Source organism: Zootoca vivipara, chromosome 11 (assembly GCF_965207765.1).
Source record: "Zootoca vivipara chromosome 11, rZooViv2.hap1.1, whole genome shotgun sequence".
Taxonomy (NCBI): Eukaryota; Metazoa; Chordata; class Lepidosauria; order Squamata; family Lacertidae; genus Zootoca; species Zootoca vivipara.
In genome coordinates, this window is record NC_142594.1 from 8,621,134 (window position 1) to 8,637,098 (window position 15,965).

Genomic DNA, 15,965 nt, shown 5'->3' on the forward strand with positions numbered 1-15,965 from the left:
ACAATATAGGCTGGCCAGCCTTTGGGCAGGGGGACACTTGTTGGGGGCAGCGTAGAAGTAGCTATGTTATAAAGTCTGGTACTTTCCCCTGCTCAGTATATTGGTGAATCTGTAAACTGGACTTAAAGAGAAAATGAACCCCAAGGCAGGGAGGAGCAGCAAAAATACTGTACCGTCAAACTAGAGTGGCACCATTTCATATTCTGGACTTGATTTGTGCCACGTGTGCCAAGAACATTGGCCATCCCTGCCCTGCAAGGTTCTTTGCTATACACCAACTAGACTAGATAAACCCAAGCAGTTAAAATAAATTATATTGCATAGATACTTTCCTATCCTTTTTATATATTCTGGAAAGGTTAAGGACAGTCTTCATCTTAAATTGATGTCATATGCTTTTCTTCTTTTTAATTATTTAGATGGAAATCACCTTTTCCGATGGTTATTGAATACTAAGCCTGAACTGAAGGATCTCATCAACCAGCAAAATGAAGAGGGGGCCACAGTTCTCCACGTTGTGGCATCCCTCTCACCTGGATATCCTTTGAAAAGTAAGTGGATGGTTGTGTGTGTGTGTGTGTGTGTGTGTGTGTGTGTGTGTGTTTAGGTAACCTTGTTTTTGGACAATACAATACATTACGGAAAGCCTAGAAAGGGCTAAGGGCTAACACTGTGCTTTGATCAGAGACTGGCTTTTGTGTTGCTGCATTTTGAACAGAATAATCAAACTAGGAATCAGCTTTCCTTGAGACCATCTCTAGAATTGTAGCATGATAGTTTCTGCAAGTTTTATTTTGCCCACGAGGTGGCAGTGGGAAAACAAGTGTCTGTTCCAGCATCAAGAATAGGCTTCTAATTCATTTACAGTGCAATCCTAGGTAGATCTACTCAGAAATAAGCTCCATTGAGTTCAGGGGGGCTTACTCCTAGGTAAGTGGGTTGGCAGTAGCAAGCACCATCGTGTTAATGGAAGAGATTTTCCCAGAGCCACTTAGGTGACCAAAAAGTTGGAATAACATGAGTAATAAATACACAGCTGTCACAGAAAGGGAATGAATAATGGGAAAAAGACGTGCTCAGGAAGGACTGTATTTCACTAATAGAACAATGGCTCAGGGCGTAGAAGGTCCCATAATCAATGGGGCCATCTAAACCTAGGAGTTCTATAAGACTGGAGCCACCATTGAAAAGCAATGATTTTGTGCTCCCAGTATTTTTGAAATAACAATTCATATTGCTTTGCACTAGTCTTGTGAGGAAGCGGGGAAGCAGGTGTCTTGTTGGCTTCCTGTTTTGCAATCCTTTTTGAGATTGAAGGGGAGAAACTAAGCATCTATCTGTTTCATTTGAAAAATGCACCTATATTCCTCTTCTTATTTTCTTTTTCTTTTGAAATTTATCAGTCTAGTGGGCACCCAAAATGTGAATCCTCCACCATATATTTCCCAGCCCAAATTGGTGACCTGGGAACTTTTTGCAGTTTTTGTTATCCCCCTTTCCCTGTGTGACAGACCGGGGTAAATGAATGAGTGGTGTGTTTTGATGTTTCTGGCAAGCATGGATTGCTGCAATCAGTTATTGCAAGAGTCCTTTCTGCAAGGGTCAAATCACAAAGCTGAACTCATGATGTGAAGCCTGTTGTGATTCAAGTCAAGAATATTGCAGATTCCTTTTATTTGTTTTGTATTTCAGATCTGATAGAAAATGTTGTGATGCTTCTAAACGCTGGGGTGGATCCAAAGATCTGTGATGCCCAGTCAAGGTCTGCTATGGATATCTTGAAAAAACACAAGAAGTTCAGGGTTATAGATATAATCAGCAAGCACATGGAAAGATGTAATCTACACCGGGATGAGTCACCAGGTACTTCAGAGGCAGGCCTGCTTGTTCAATTCAGTAATAGCCCTCACTTGACAAAAGTGTCCTCTTTGTTTTCTAGGTTGGGTCTCCATCTGTTGTTCGACTACAGCTCCCATCATTCATGGCAGGACCAGTGGTTGGGGATGATAGGAACTGTAGTCCAAAAACAGCTGGAAACCCTGCTGTAGACGTAACACTTAACCATTATTCAGGCACTGGATGTCATGGTCATTCTGCTCCTCTCCATAATTTCATCCATGTCCCAACTGCCCACCCCTAACCATGGTTTTCTGTTAGGTTTTCGCAAAGTGTTTTTGTAGCCAAAGCTTTGAAACTGGGCTTTGATACTGGAAACCCAAAGCTACTACACTAGGACAGCTATCAGTACTGAGGCAGAGGTGAGAGAAGCATACATAGGCCGAGGAGATTTGTGCAGTCCTTTGGGCTTGTGTGTGTTGGCATTGCCCGCTACTGCACTAATACCTCACCAGTTGAGCAACAGGGCTGTGTGGCAGTGTTGTTTTGGTTAATTGTGTGTTGTTATGTGCTAGTGATGGAGCTTTCCCCTGAAGCTCTTTTGGGAAACTCTGGGGTTCCTCTGAAACTTTTCAGGTCATCTTCAAAGAGAAGACTCCAGACACTCTTCTCTGAAAGAATCTTGCTCACTCCTACAATTCACAGCAGCTGAGAAGTGTTGGCGGTATATTCTAGGGCAGGGATGGACCTCCAGATTTTTCAAGACTCCTGTCATCTCTGAGCACTGGCTGGGGCAGATGGGAGTCTAAAAACAACTGGAGAGGCACAGGTTCCTCAGTCCTATTCCAGGGCATGTTCTTTGGTTATGGGCCCAGTGCTGAGGCCCAACAACTATCTGCAGTGGTACCTCGAGTTACAAATACCTCAGGTTACAAACGCCGCTAACCTGGAAGAGTTCCCTCGAGTTGAGAACTTTGCCCCAGGATAAGAACAGAAATTGTGTGCCGGCAGTGCAGCGGCAGCAAGAGGCCCCATTAGTGAAAGCACGCCTCTTGTTAAGAACAGTTTCAGGTTAAGAATGGACCTCTGGAACGAATTAAGTTCATAACTAGAGGTATTTGTTGTGCATAACACTGTATTTGTTGTTTAGTTGTTTAGTCGTGTCCGACTCTTCGTGACCCCATGGACCACAGCACAGCAGGCACTCCTGTCTTCCACTGCCTCCCGCAGTTTGGTCAAACTCATGTTGGCAGCTTCAAGAACACTGTCCAACCATTTCGTCCTCTGCCGTCCCCTTCTCCTTGTGCCCTCCATCTTTCCCAACATCAGGGTCTTTTCCAGGGAGTCTTCTCTTCTCACGAGGTGGCCAAAGTATTGGAGCCTCAGCTTCAGGATCTGTCCTTCCAGTGAGCACTCAGGGCTGATTTCCTTAAGAATGGATAGGTTTGATCTTCTTGCAGTCCATGGGACTCTCAAGAGTCTCCTCCAGCACCATAATTCAAAAGCACCAATTCTTTGGCCTTCTTTATGGTCCAGCTCTCACTTCCATACATCACAACTATATAGGCAACACAAAAGAGTTATGTGTCTAACAGAAAGAGTTATCCAAGAAGGTTTCCTAGAATTTTCTACAGAGAAAAACAACAAAAGTCCCATGTCACAGCAATTAAAAGATGTAACCCTTTTTATATGGCATGATTTTATAAGCATGATTTTATGCATGAGGTATTATCCCAAGTTGTCACAGCTGCCTCTTTCAAGATGGTTACAGCGGAAGATTTTGGATGATGGGAAAATTTGAAAACCACTGGTCTTTGGGGAAATAAATGGCTATTGGAAGGAGAAATGTTGGGCCACTTTACTATTGATTTTTTCCTTCATATCCCCTCAGGTCGGGCTCTAGGGGTAGTCCCACTAGGGCGGGGGCGCCGGAGCGATCTCCGCGCCACAGCGCCAGGGCGCCCGACCTGCTTGAGACGGCCCTGTATCTCCTTTTCATGGATTGCAAATTCATGAGCTCTGTTCCCGTTGAAAAAGGAGAGAGAGAAAATGTCTCAGAAAGGTTTTCAATGTTGTTCCCCACAGAGCAGACTGAATGCACGCCCCCTGCAGACAACGTTGCCTTGCTTCATGATGCTTTTGAGCAGTTTGTGAAGTTTTGTCGTTCGGAAAACAGAGTTCATAACATCAAAGTATTGAGGCATGAAAAAGTTCAGAGGCTCCTGAACCTGCTGAAATCAGTAAGAGGTAAACATGTTTCATTCTCAGTATCTGATAGATGCCAGGGACATGTTTGAATCATTTCCGAAACACAAGGATGACTTGGAAACCAAGTAAAACGTTTGCTATAAAGACAACTACTTAATATTTATAGAACTTGAGCGTTCATGTGCTTCATTTAATAACCTATTTTCGCAGTTGTTCAAGTCTTGCCGCCTCTTGCCCCCCCGCTGCTGTTTGTAGGAAATTAGCACACTGGGGGATATTTTACATAGGAGCAGTGTGAAATACAATCCTCTGCTTGCTATCTACTTGAACATTCTGACATTTTAACTGCTTTGTTTTCCTGTCCTGATGTGCTCCATAAAACCCCAAACTGACAGCTGTAGTCCTGATGCATGTCCACTTTTGGTCTCCAGAGGGATCAGCATATCAGATAGAAAGTCTTTATTGCAAAGCATTTATATTGTCCTCTAGGCGGCAAAAGTTGTCCAGTTGGATATTTTAATATGCTGTGAAAACTGGTTTTCTGTGAAAGGTAACCAACTGAGTCGAGGAACATAGAGAATTGTATCGCATCATTGGATTAACAAAAGGAAAGCACTTGTTATTGGGTGCTGTAGCTCTTGCCTCACTTAGAAGCCTTTCAGTGCCTGGCAGAAAGTTTGATGTACCCTAGCACTAGTTTGTGATCTACAGTTTGTAGCACATCGGAGGCACCAATGGAATCTTTCTGAGAAACAAAAGGGGAAACAATTGATGTATTTTCATTGCCTTCTTCCTGTGTTAAATAAATTGAGAACTAAAACGTCACACTGGCTATTTTGCAGGTTTACGGGGTTTTCAGTTTTTTTCTTCCCTAGGCTTGTAGCTTTTTTAATGCACAGCTGTGTTAAGCATTTTGAGGAGGGCAATCAATGCCCATCTTTCTAATGCATTTCTTGTGCTAAGCAACAATTTGTATGTCAACGTATTCAGTTGGCATTTAAATAAGATAGAAGCTGTGACTTGTTACGGACAGAGCAAAAGGTGAAAGTGTTTTGGATTTTTCTAGAACAACGAAGAGCCGCCTTAAATTTTCACCATGTCTAAATCAGATTAGAATTTCCAGTTTACATCCAGGCCTACTCAGAAGTAAGCCCCACTGGGTTTGATTAGGTTTGATTCAGTGAGTATAGTATCCAGAAGAGATACATACATCACTCCCCCCCCCCCCGACTACTTTTATGGAAAACGGGTTAAAGTAATTTACAGTGGACTCTCGGGTTACGTTACCTTCGGGTAACGTAACTTTTGGGTTGCGAATGCGGCAAACCCGGAAGTGTATTTTTCAGGGTTTCGCCGTGTGTGCATGCGCAGAAGCAGCACCTCTACTTGCGGATTTTTCGGGGTACATACAAACCCCTGGAACGAATTACATTTTTATCCAGAGCGTCCACTGTATCTCTGTCATTAATGTGCTCCACAAACACATGCCAGCAGAAGCATAGCAGTTCTCAGACAGCTGGAGGGAAACTTCCATACAACTAGGAAAAAAATAGGGTAAAATGCTACCTCTTTTAATTCTTCTGGAAACTACATCAAAAGGAAGAAAAGGCTTTTTAAAAAGCTAGGAAAAATAAGAAGGGAACAAATGAGAATGAAGGAACTTGGATGGAACGAAACCATGGGGTGGCTTCAAGAGGTGTTGTTTGCGTGAAACAGGTTGCCCACTTTTAGACATGCAGTACTCAAATCCGAAGTGCCAAGGAACTTGTTTTTTTTTTTAGTCAAGTGTATTTCAAAGATCTTGTTAATTTTGCTGGGCATAATGGCAGCCTTATTTTTACTTCTTTCAGAAATTCCCGAAGAAATAGTTTGTGACATTCCCCCTGCATGCGCCAGCAGTTTCATAAAGCTGTTGCTGGAGAAGCAAAAGTGGCATGAAGTTATGCTGTTGCTGACCCGAAAAACCTCAGGGAATATGGCATTGGGAGACTGCCTTATGAAGAACTGTAATCTTTCGGATGTTGACATTGGCACTGTCTTGAAAGATATGAACAGGTCAGATGGGCGGCGGCTACATCTTGTGAGATGCTTGATCCAGAGGGGAGGTAAGTATTCACAGATACCAAACTTTCCTTGAAGATCTGAATATCTCTGTGTTCTTGAGTTAAACTAATGCCAGTCTATCTCTTCTGCTTTTTTTTTTTTTTGAAATACAGTCGTACCTTGGAAGTCGAACGGAGTCAGTTGCGGAATTCCGTTCGACTTCCAAAACATTTTAAAACCAAAGTGCGGCTTTTGATTGGCTGCAGGAAGCTCCTGCAGCCAATCGGAAGCTGTGGAACCCACGTCGGACGTTCGGCTTCCAAAAGAACGTTAAATAATCGGAACAGTCACTTCCGGGTTTCGATCGTTCGGGAGCCAAAACGTTCGAGAACTAGACTGTCCGAAAACCAAGATACGGCTGTAACTACAAATAGCCTTTTGTGCCGTGTATTTATACTATGGCGTATAAAAGCTGTGGTATTGTGTTTCATAATAAGATGGCGCTTTATCAAAATTGGTGGCAGAGGCTTGATGGTGTGGGATACAATCAAGCGATATTGAATTGTGATGCTATGAGCTGCTTTGGTACGGCTAGCTCAGTTGCAAGCGTGATGTACCCACCCTTGGGTTTAACTTGATTGTAGATGGCTGCAGGAACATTAAGAAGCTAGGAATTACTGTGGTACAGAGCGCTAAGAACCCACGGTGCCCCCATGGAAATAAACTTTGCTTTTGAGCTGCTTTGAGAAAGAAACAGAGAAATAAAGGGGGGGGGGAACCCAGAACTGTATATTTTGCAAAGTTGTTATTGTACTTCACAAGATCTTAACCTGTTACAGAATTTGTAAGAGTGGATTCCAAATATCATCGAATCTGTCCATGACAAGTCTGTGTTTATATGCAAGTTGTTCATATGTTGCAAGTTTGTGTAAGTCTTCAATCCAATCGTAGAAGGGAGCCGCATTTTTATTAAGCCTGCCTTAAGATTAAGAGAGAGGCTCCCATTATGCCTTCCATACCTCTGCCCTGTTTATCATGGGGATGCGCTATGAAAGCTGCCCTTTCATCTCATTCTCCCCTCCAACATAAACGCTAGTAGGCAAAGGGCAGCTTGCATGCAGTCCTAGTGAAACCCTTGTTGTTAATCTCACAAGCTTCTGTGGATGCATTGTGCCTTTTCTAGAACTGTTGAAATTCAGCTGCTGTTTACCCTGATCCCCGGTAGCATGCGCTTGTAATGTTGGTATTTGTAATTATGATTTCCCAAAGCGTCACCTGAGGGGAGTGGAGCAAGCCATGAAAAACCACTTCAGAAATGTTTGAAGAGCAATGATTTTGAGCTGGCATATGTGCTCCTGAGCTGTGGTGCAAATCCACGCCATATATCCATGGTAGAAGGCGATACCCCTTTACATGCTGCGTTGTCCATTTATTTTGATAAGAAAGGTAAGGACTTTGGTATTTTTGTTGGTGGTGGTTTATTGAAATAGTTTATAACCTTCATCAAGTGTGTTGACGGCAGCTTCTCTTGCTGTCCTCTCACCATTGCAAAGTCAGTGGCGTGGTGTGCAAAACCACCAGAAAGGGGGATGGGAATGTCCCATAGCTCAGTGTAGAGTCCATATTTATTTATTATTCCAATTATACCCCACCTCTTATCTAAAGAGCTCCAGGAGGCATGCACAGGTCGCCCCCTCCCCATTTTTATCCCCACAATGACCCTGTGGCAGGAGATTAGGCTGAGAGGCAGTGGCTGGCCCAAGGTCACCAGTGAGCTGTGTGGCTGAGCGAGGATCTGAACCCTGGTTTCCTAGGTCTTTGTCCATCACTCTAACCACTACCCCATACTGCCCCCCACGATTTCTGCTGGGAAGAATTGTGGGCAGCAAATCATAAGAAGAATCGCTGCCAAAGAACCCAGAGCTGAAATAGGCAACATGGGGTTCCATGAACAAAGGCTGATGAAACCTCCTGCATTATGTGTAATATTCGTTAGTTCTTTCAAATATCAAAGCACACAATGTGGCACTTTTTATTCTCCTTTCTGTCCTGTCTTAGAGTACAGCTACCTCATTTGGAAGCTTTACCTGAACAATTAAGTATACAATTCAACAGAGCCGAGAGATTTAGCAAAGTTAATTAGGAACAAATGAACCATAGCATTGTGTGGAGAATCTATATGCTGGTGATGACAGATGGGAGTAAAATGGGGACACGGGGACAACCTGTAGTGTATGCAGAGTGCAGCTCTTGAAGCACCCTTCCTCTTCTTCCACCCCACCCCCTTCCGAAAAGAAATAAATATTCCTTAAGGTGGGTGGGTCAAAAGGATTTTTTTTAAAGGTCACCTAACACTCCCTAGATCAAGAAATTGCAGAACTCTGAATGTGTTCCAAGGCTGTGGAGAATTCCTTCCGCTTGGAATGAAATATTCGCCCTCCATAGCTTTCTCTCAGGCCAGGAAATTTTATTGCATCTTGTAGGCAGCATCTCATTAGAAGTAAGTTAACTTGAAGGATGGAAACAGAGATTGTTATGAACTGCTTTGAGCATTGTACAGTAGGGATAAAAAGGATCAACTTTAATCTAAAATATTATTGTGGCTTGTGTGAATGGAAATACAAAATTTAATTTTGTATATTTTGGTTTTTCTCTCTCTCTAGATGAGAACGGCTTACATTTATTGAGTCACCTTCTAGAATTGTACGATTCAGATCCATCCACATTTTCGTATCTTAGTCCCAATAGGCAAGACAAGAATGGGAACACAGTCATGCACATTATTTTTCAGAAAAACCTAACAAAGCATGTTAAGAAAATGTTAGGCTTGCTTGCAAAGTTTGAAATTAACTTGAATTTAAAAAATAAATCTGGCAGAGATGTGCGTCACAGAATTAAAAAAAATGATCCAATGCTTATAGCTTGGAATGAAGCTGTGGCTGAGAACAAGAAGAGGTCCCGACATGATGCAACAGGGCATCAAACTAAAATACCGAAATCCACTTTGGCTTGCGGCAAGTCAGAGTCCAAAAATTCAACCCATTCTTCAGCTGCACAGTCATCCAAAATGCCGCCTGAAGAACTGCCACCAGACACAGAACTTAATCTATGCGGTGTTTCCCATGAAGAGGAAGAGGCAGAAGTTGCTGGAGTTCAAAGTTCATCTTTCAGAGATATCAGTAAGCCATTGACTCTGCGAGATTGCCTTGTACAAGCAATCACACAGTTAATCCAAAGACTTGAACTGAATGAAGTCTCAACAAAAGTGAACTCAGAGGCATCCCAAGTAGTGAAGCAGCCACCTTCTATGAATAGGATTGCAGATCACAAGAGTGAAGACCGGCAGGCATGTGCCCACGAGGCTTATAATGCTGGCCCAGACCAAGATGAATTGGGGGAGAAGGCACAGAATGAGCTTGAGAAGGCCACAGCAGAAGAGGAAGAGGACGCTGAAGTCAATAGAGAGCTTCAGGAAATTGAGACGTCCCTTCAGGACTTTGATAATATGACATGGGAAATTGAGTGCACCTCTGAGGTGCTTAAGAAATTAGGAGACAAAAGCTTCCCTCACCATATGAAGAAGAAAGTAGTATTGGCAATTCAGCAGCTAGGAAATGGTGAATGGACCCAAGGTTTACAAAAGAGGCTGAAACATTTGAAAGGTGACATTCAGCTCTACGAGGCAAAGTTGGACAAAGGGGCCAGGCTGCTTTGGGAGCTTGCCATAGACTTTTCTCCTCGCTGTAGCGAGGCTGCGGAAAAGATAATAGAGAATGAGAATTCCACACATCCCACAGAAAAAACTGGGAGGGTTTACACAGAAATCATTAGGATATGGGACATTGTGCTTGATCACTGCAAACTCAACCGAGCCATTGACCGCGCAATTGACCGCGCTGTTGACCTTGCTGCGGACCGTGCCGTTAAGCTTGCTGTTGAAAAGATATGTAAAGCATACAATCGTGGGCTGTCCTGTATTTTGAGGAAAAAGCTTAAAGGTATCAATGCCACTCCAATTTCTTCTAACTTGAATTTACAAAAGCGCATCCCTCGCATATATGTTGAAGATACTAAGCCAGAAAAGTCAAAAGATCATGTCCTGCCTGAATACTTTCCCCCAGCTAGTGCGGTGGAAACGGAATACAACATAATGAAATTTCACAGTTTCAGTACTAACATGGCACTTAATATCATCAGCGACATGACCACTGCTGTTGAATACCCCTTCAGAGTGGGCGAGTTAGAATATGCAGTCATTGACTTGAACCCCAGACCATTGGAGCCAATCATCTTAATTGGACGGAGTGGAACTGGGAAGACTACTTGTTGCTTGTACAGGCTTTGGAAAAAGTTTTATTCCTACTGGGAGAAAGCAGAGTTGGCTGGAGGTCCCTTGCTGGTCAGACAGACGTGGCACAGATTGAAATTTAACATGCATTTTGAAAACAGTACTGAGGAGGAAGATAGTGAAAAGCAAGAAGGCAGCGACCCCACTGATTCATCTGAACTGGAAACATCTTTAAGTACAGATGAGCAAGAGCAGGATGAAGACGACCAGGGTTCAAATCTAGGAGACCCAGAAATGAATTTACAATATGACTCTGATGAGGAGCCTGCTGCAGAAGAAACTGACAAACTGGAACACTTGCATCAGATCTTTGTTACTAAAAACCATGTTCTGTGCCAAGAAGTTCAGAGGAACTTCATTGAGCTTAGCAAGTCTTCAAAGGCAACTAGTCATTTCAAGCCCCTTGAAGCAAATGTTCACCGACTTCAGGATGTTAAAGACGAAAATTTTCCTCTCTTCCTCACATCCAGACAATTGCTGCTCTTCCTTGATGCCTCTATGCCTGAACCATTTTTTCTGAGAAATGAAGATGGAAGTCTCAAGCGCACCATTGCTGGATGGTCTACTAAAGAAGATCTCGCCATGTCAAATTGGCAGGAGGAAGAGGAAGACGTTGACATTGAAGTAGATTATGATGAGGATGAAAAGGTTGCAGAAGTCCATATTAGAGAGAGTGATCCTCGAGTCTTTGTGACTTACGGTATATTTGCTAATGAAATCTGGCCCAAAATGGTAAAAGGCAAATGCCCCTACAACCCAGCGTTAGTTTGGAAAGAAATAAAATCTTTCTTGAAAGGGTCTTTTGAGGCTTTAAGCAGCCACCAAGGCATACTTACAGAAGAGGAATACAAAAAACTAGGACGGAAGAGATCCCCAAACTTCAAAGAAGACCGTAGCGAAATTTATCAACTCTTCAGCCTTTACCAACAAATAAGATCACAAGGAAATTATTTTGATGAAGAAGATGTCTTGCACAAATTGTCTCAAAGACTCTTAAAGCTCAGTGATCTACCATGGTGCATCCATGAGCTTTATGGGGACGAAATACAGGATTTCACCCAGGCAGAGCTAGCATTGTTAATGAAATCCATTGATGATCCGAATGCGATGTTCCTGACTGGCGACACAGCACAGAGCATTATGCAAGGAGTTGCTTTTCGTTTCAGTGACTTGAAATCACTTTTCCACTATGCCAGCAAAAACTCTGCTGACAAGAAACAGAGTATTGTTAGGAAACCAAAAAGGATATACCAGCTTTATCAGAACTACAGGTCTCATTCAGGTATCAAAATCTTAAATTTATATACATATGTTACATTGGGTGGGCTGAGGAGACAGAGGTTTAAAAGAGAGGATAGCTGTACTTCATGAAACTAAAGTTCCTTTAAAGTATTCAAGTTGAACAACCTAGAACAGTGGTTCCCAATTGTTGGTCTGCGGACCCCAGGGGGTTTGTGTAAGCCACCCAGAGGGTCTGTGACACCATTCACATAACAAAAACTACCATAAAAATAGCATCGTTTTTAAAAGTAGGGGGCTTATGGCTTGGCTTTTGAAAAACAGGGTCCACAGTACTTTGCTGACTGAGAACCACTGATCTAGAATCAAAACAATAATTTTCAAGCTGAATGAGAATTTAGTTTAGTTTGTACAGATATCCTCTGCAGTCTTATACTGAAGCACTGCTTTACAGAGGATTTTCCTGTAATCCTGCTGTTTGACCTGTGTGATTTCTCTTACCCATCTTTGCAACAGATCAGCCATGACTTTACTGGGAGCAATGGTTCTCCACCTCTTTTCTCTGTAGGGGACACAGACAACATAGCACTATTTTAACAGTCATGGAGAATCCCAAGGACTATAGGTTTGGTTTTTTTTTGGTTTTTTTAAGGATGCTGACATTGCAGAGTGACATTTCCCAGCACCCATAACAAGGTACAGTTCCAAAGATTCTCCATGACTGTTGAAGTAGTATAATAGTGTTTTAAATGTATGGCGTAGATGTAACCCAAATCAGTCCCACATGACTTCTCACAGAACTGTTGGGGCTTTTGGTGACTGATTCTCATAGCTGCTGCTGTGCAGGATTGGGCACTGGCACCAGCTTGAGTTGGTTCCTTAGGGTCAAAAGCGGTGATTCCGTGATACCCACTTCTGTGCACCTTTCTGCCCCTTAACATGAGTTTATCAGAAATGTGGAAGGAGGATATATGACTCGGCCATGTTCTGCCCTTCTCTGTCCCCTCATGTGGCCACCCTCGATGAAGCAGCTTTTAAGCCATAGCTGTAAAACAGCTTTGTGTCCCAGCTGCGGTTTTGAGCTAGGCATTTGCTAACTTTTCAAGATTAACATTGTTCTTTCAGTTACCCTTTAATTTTGTTTCCCACCCGAGAGAAGACAACTTTAATAGGTCAATTCTACTTGCTCATTATCATTTGCAGGTATTCTCCACTTGGCCTCAGGAGTTGTTGACTTGCTTCAGTACTATTTCCCAGAATCCTTTGATCGTCTTCCTAGGGATTCAGGCCTCTTTGATGGGCCCAAACCCACCGTCTTGGAATCTTGCAGTGTTAGCGATCTGGCAATTCTGCTGAGAGGAAACAAAAGAAAAACACAGCCGATAGAGTTTGGAGCGCATCAGGTAGGCTTTTCTCAGCACATAATGTTCTGTACCAGATCAGAACATTGCTGTTTTCACTATTGTAAGTGACAGTGTGCTGTCTTGAGTTCTTCGAACAGCTTTTCAGAATGTTAATAAAACTAAGTATTCTGTAGTAATTGAGAAGTCTACTTGTTTTTCTTGTTTATTCATTTGGGAGCATCAGAATACATTGCACTTGTAAATTATGGGCACCAGGTCTGAATCTTCAAGAAAAGACCACAGCCCTAATTTCAGATGGAGGTGTGGAAACTGTTCCTGGATAACTACAATAACCTAGGCACCTAAATGAGGCTATTCTTCTCACAGTGATAGTATCTGTCTAGGCTTATCGATCACCAGAATCTGAAGACCTAGATTCAACTTCAGGCAACTTTCTACTTGTTGCCTTATCTTCATGGGTTGCTATGGTTTTGGTGATCTAATGTTTCCCGTTTTGATTGTAGGTGATTCTTGTAGCAAATGAAATAGCAAAGGAAAAGATCCCTGAGGAACTTAGTTTAGCTCTTGTGCTAACAATTTACGAAGCAAAAGGCTTGGAATTTGATGATGTGCTCCTTTACAACTTTTTCACAGATTCAGAGGTATGTAAAATACAGGGAGAGAAAGACTGGATACCATTCATTTCTCTTTAGGGGAGAGCTGAACAACTCAAATAGACCAGGTTGACTTGTTCCTCCTAATAACAATATGTTCTTTTATCTGCTGGTTTGATTTCAAATAACATGTGCTTGTTTGTACTAAATGTTTTTTTCTCTTTCAATATCAGCACATCTTAATTTATAGAATATATTCAGGACCAGTGAAGACGTTGACCCCAAGTAAATTGTTTTGGGAACACTTGACAAATGAGTTCCACTTAGCTTATAGCTGGAGTCATTTTCATATCTGGGATTGGATAAGGGATTTTTTTTGTCCCTACAACCCTTGCACTGTGTGCTTTTGCTCACTGATTTGAAGATTCTGGATTGTTTTGCTTTCTGAGGTTGACTTCAAATGCAAGTAAAATTGAAATCTTGGTTACAGCTTTCTGGGTGCAGTAGTGCTATTAAAGTTATGGTTTTCTGTCCCCCCCCCCTTTAGGCTTACAAAGAATGGAAAATAATTTCTTCTTTCAAACCTCCCTCTCCTTTACCTGAAGAAACCAAAATGGTCATTGAAACACCCTTGGAGAAAGTTGCTGATGCTCAAGGAAAACTTCCTGTTCTGAATCCAGAAATGTACAAGGTGAATACAAAATAAAACCAGAAGCAATCATCATGTTCCTATTTTTAAACCTATTTTTAAATAAGTCATTGTGACCGTTTTGTCTCTTAATCAGCCTGTAGAATAAATAAAGAATACATACAAATCTCTAAATAGTTGACATCCCAATCTTTGAGGACTAACCGAAGATCTTGCATTGTAAAGCATTTTTAATCTTTCATCCATTGTCTTAAATTGGATACAAATTGTGCTTATAAAAGTACATTCCAAGTTTCACTTAAGTATCTTAGTGTCCAAGAGAACTACAACATTACAATATATTGCCCTTCTTTCCTGGGTTACACATAAAAATTGCTGATTGGCGGGCAGGCAGGTTAATATGTGAACTTCAAGCCTATAATGAGGTTTTGAACATGCTCACCAAGTTACCTGCTGATTTCTCAGACTTCTGGGAAAATAATTGTATTATAAACAAGCAGTGAATTCCAAACGGGCGAGTTTAAACCAAAGGCCACACTTGGCTTGGCAATCTAATGGCATGTTAGTTCGCACTAGTAAATTTATTTTGATTTCCGTGTCTTCAAACATGGCGCCATACAGTTTGATTTCTCTTGATGAAACATTAGTCCAAATGTATTTAGCTGCAGCACTGCTCTTTATGATAGCCTTTTGCCCATATCAACATTGTATTCCTAGATGCTTAATGGAGAGCTAAAGCAGTTATATACTGCTATTACAAGGGCCAGAGTCAATCTGTGGATCTTTGACGAAAACAGTGACAGACGTGCGCCTGCATTTCGATATTTCATCAAGCGAGAACTTGTTCAGGTTGTCAAAACAGAGGAAGATAAAGGTAAGGTCTATGCTACAAAATTCTGCAAACTAGACTGCCTCATGATCAACGTTTGATTTTTGCATAGAAGGTGCAAATAATTAAGGAAGGAGAATTTTATGCTTAAATGTTTTTCATTGCCTACATTTTAGGAAATTCCCAATGACTTCAATAATGTTACGGCTAGTTTAATGAGCTTAAAAACAGCCTTCCTGTTTTTAACTGAAGTATCCATCCTCCCCAACCAATATGGCCAAAGGTCAGGATGATGGAAGTTGTAATTCAACATTTGGCAGACATCAGGTTGGGGGAGGGGGGGGAGTCTGACTTAAAAAGATCTGTGTCTAATATATCTCTGGTTTCTTAATATCTCTGGTAGTTTATCTCTGTCTCTTCAAGAGTTCCTTGGAACCAACTCACAACTGACTGCAACATTAATGAATTTAAACATACTAGGAAAGGATTGGCTAAGGCTGTCACATATCCAAGAACATTTATATCTGTGGTCAACTGTTAGCTTTGTCAGAGGGCCATTTTGAGAAGGGGATGTGAGTTGGGGAACCAACGCCCCATTTTCTCCACCCCAAAGCAGGCTTACGGTCAAGAGAACTGCTCAGATGACTGAATTAAAAGTGAGCTGAGCTGATGTCACAAGAATTTTAACAGTGTAACAATTCCTTCCATCCTTGTTTTGCCTCCTAGATTTCGATGACAGCATGTTTGTTAAAACTTCAACTCCAGAAGAGTGGATTGCGCAAGGAGAATATTATGCAAAGCATCAGTGTTGGAAGGTAAGTTCACAGACTTGCTTAAAAGGGAGGGCATTTTAGGA

The 15,965-nt window shown here is 42.0% G+C and overlaps 1 protein-coding gene across 1 annotated transcript in view; it reads left to right on the forward strand.

Moving 5' to 3' along the window:
* The window catches only part of TRANK1 (tetratricopeptide repeat and ankyrin repeat containing 1), a 49,113-nt gene that overhangs the window by 18,052 nt on the left and 15,096 nt on the right, over positions 1-15,965 (forward strand). The window contains exons 8-18 of the mRNA XM_060280601.2: positions 420-551; positions 1,693-1,863; positions 3,922-4,083; positions 5,895-6,149; positions 7,357-7,533; positions 8,751-11,717; positions 12,878-13,077; positions 13,542-13,679; positions 14,179-14,322; positions 14,998-15,154; positions 15,836-15,924. Of these exons, the coding sequence (XP_060136584.2) occupies positions 420-551; positions 1,693-1,863; positions 3,922-4,083; positions 5,895-6,149; positions 7,357-7,533; positions 8,751-11,717; positions 12,878-13,077; positions 13,542-13,679; positions 14,179-14,322; positions 14,998-15,154; positions 15,836-15,924 (4,592 nt within the window). The remainder of the gene's footprint in view (positions 1-419; positions 552-1,692; positions 1,864-3,921; positions 4,084-5,894; positions 6,150-7,356; positions 7,534-8,750; positions 11,718-12,877; positions 13,078-13,541; positions 13,680-14,178; positions 14,323-14,997; positions 15,155-15,835; positions 15,925-15,965) is intronic.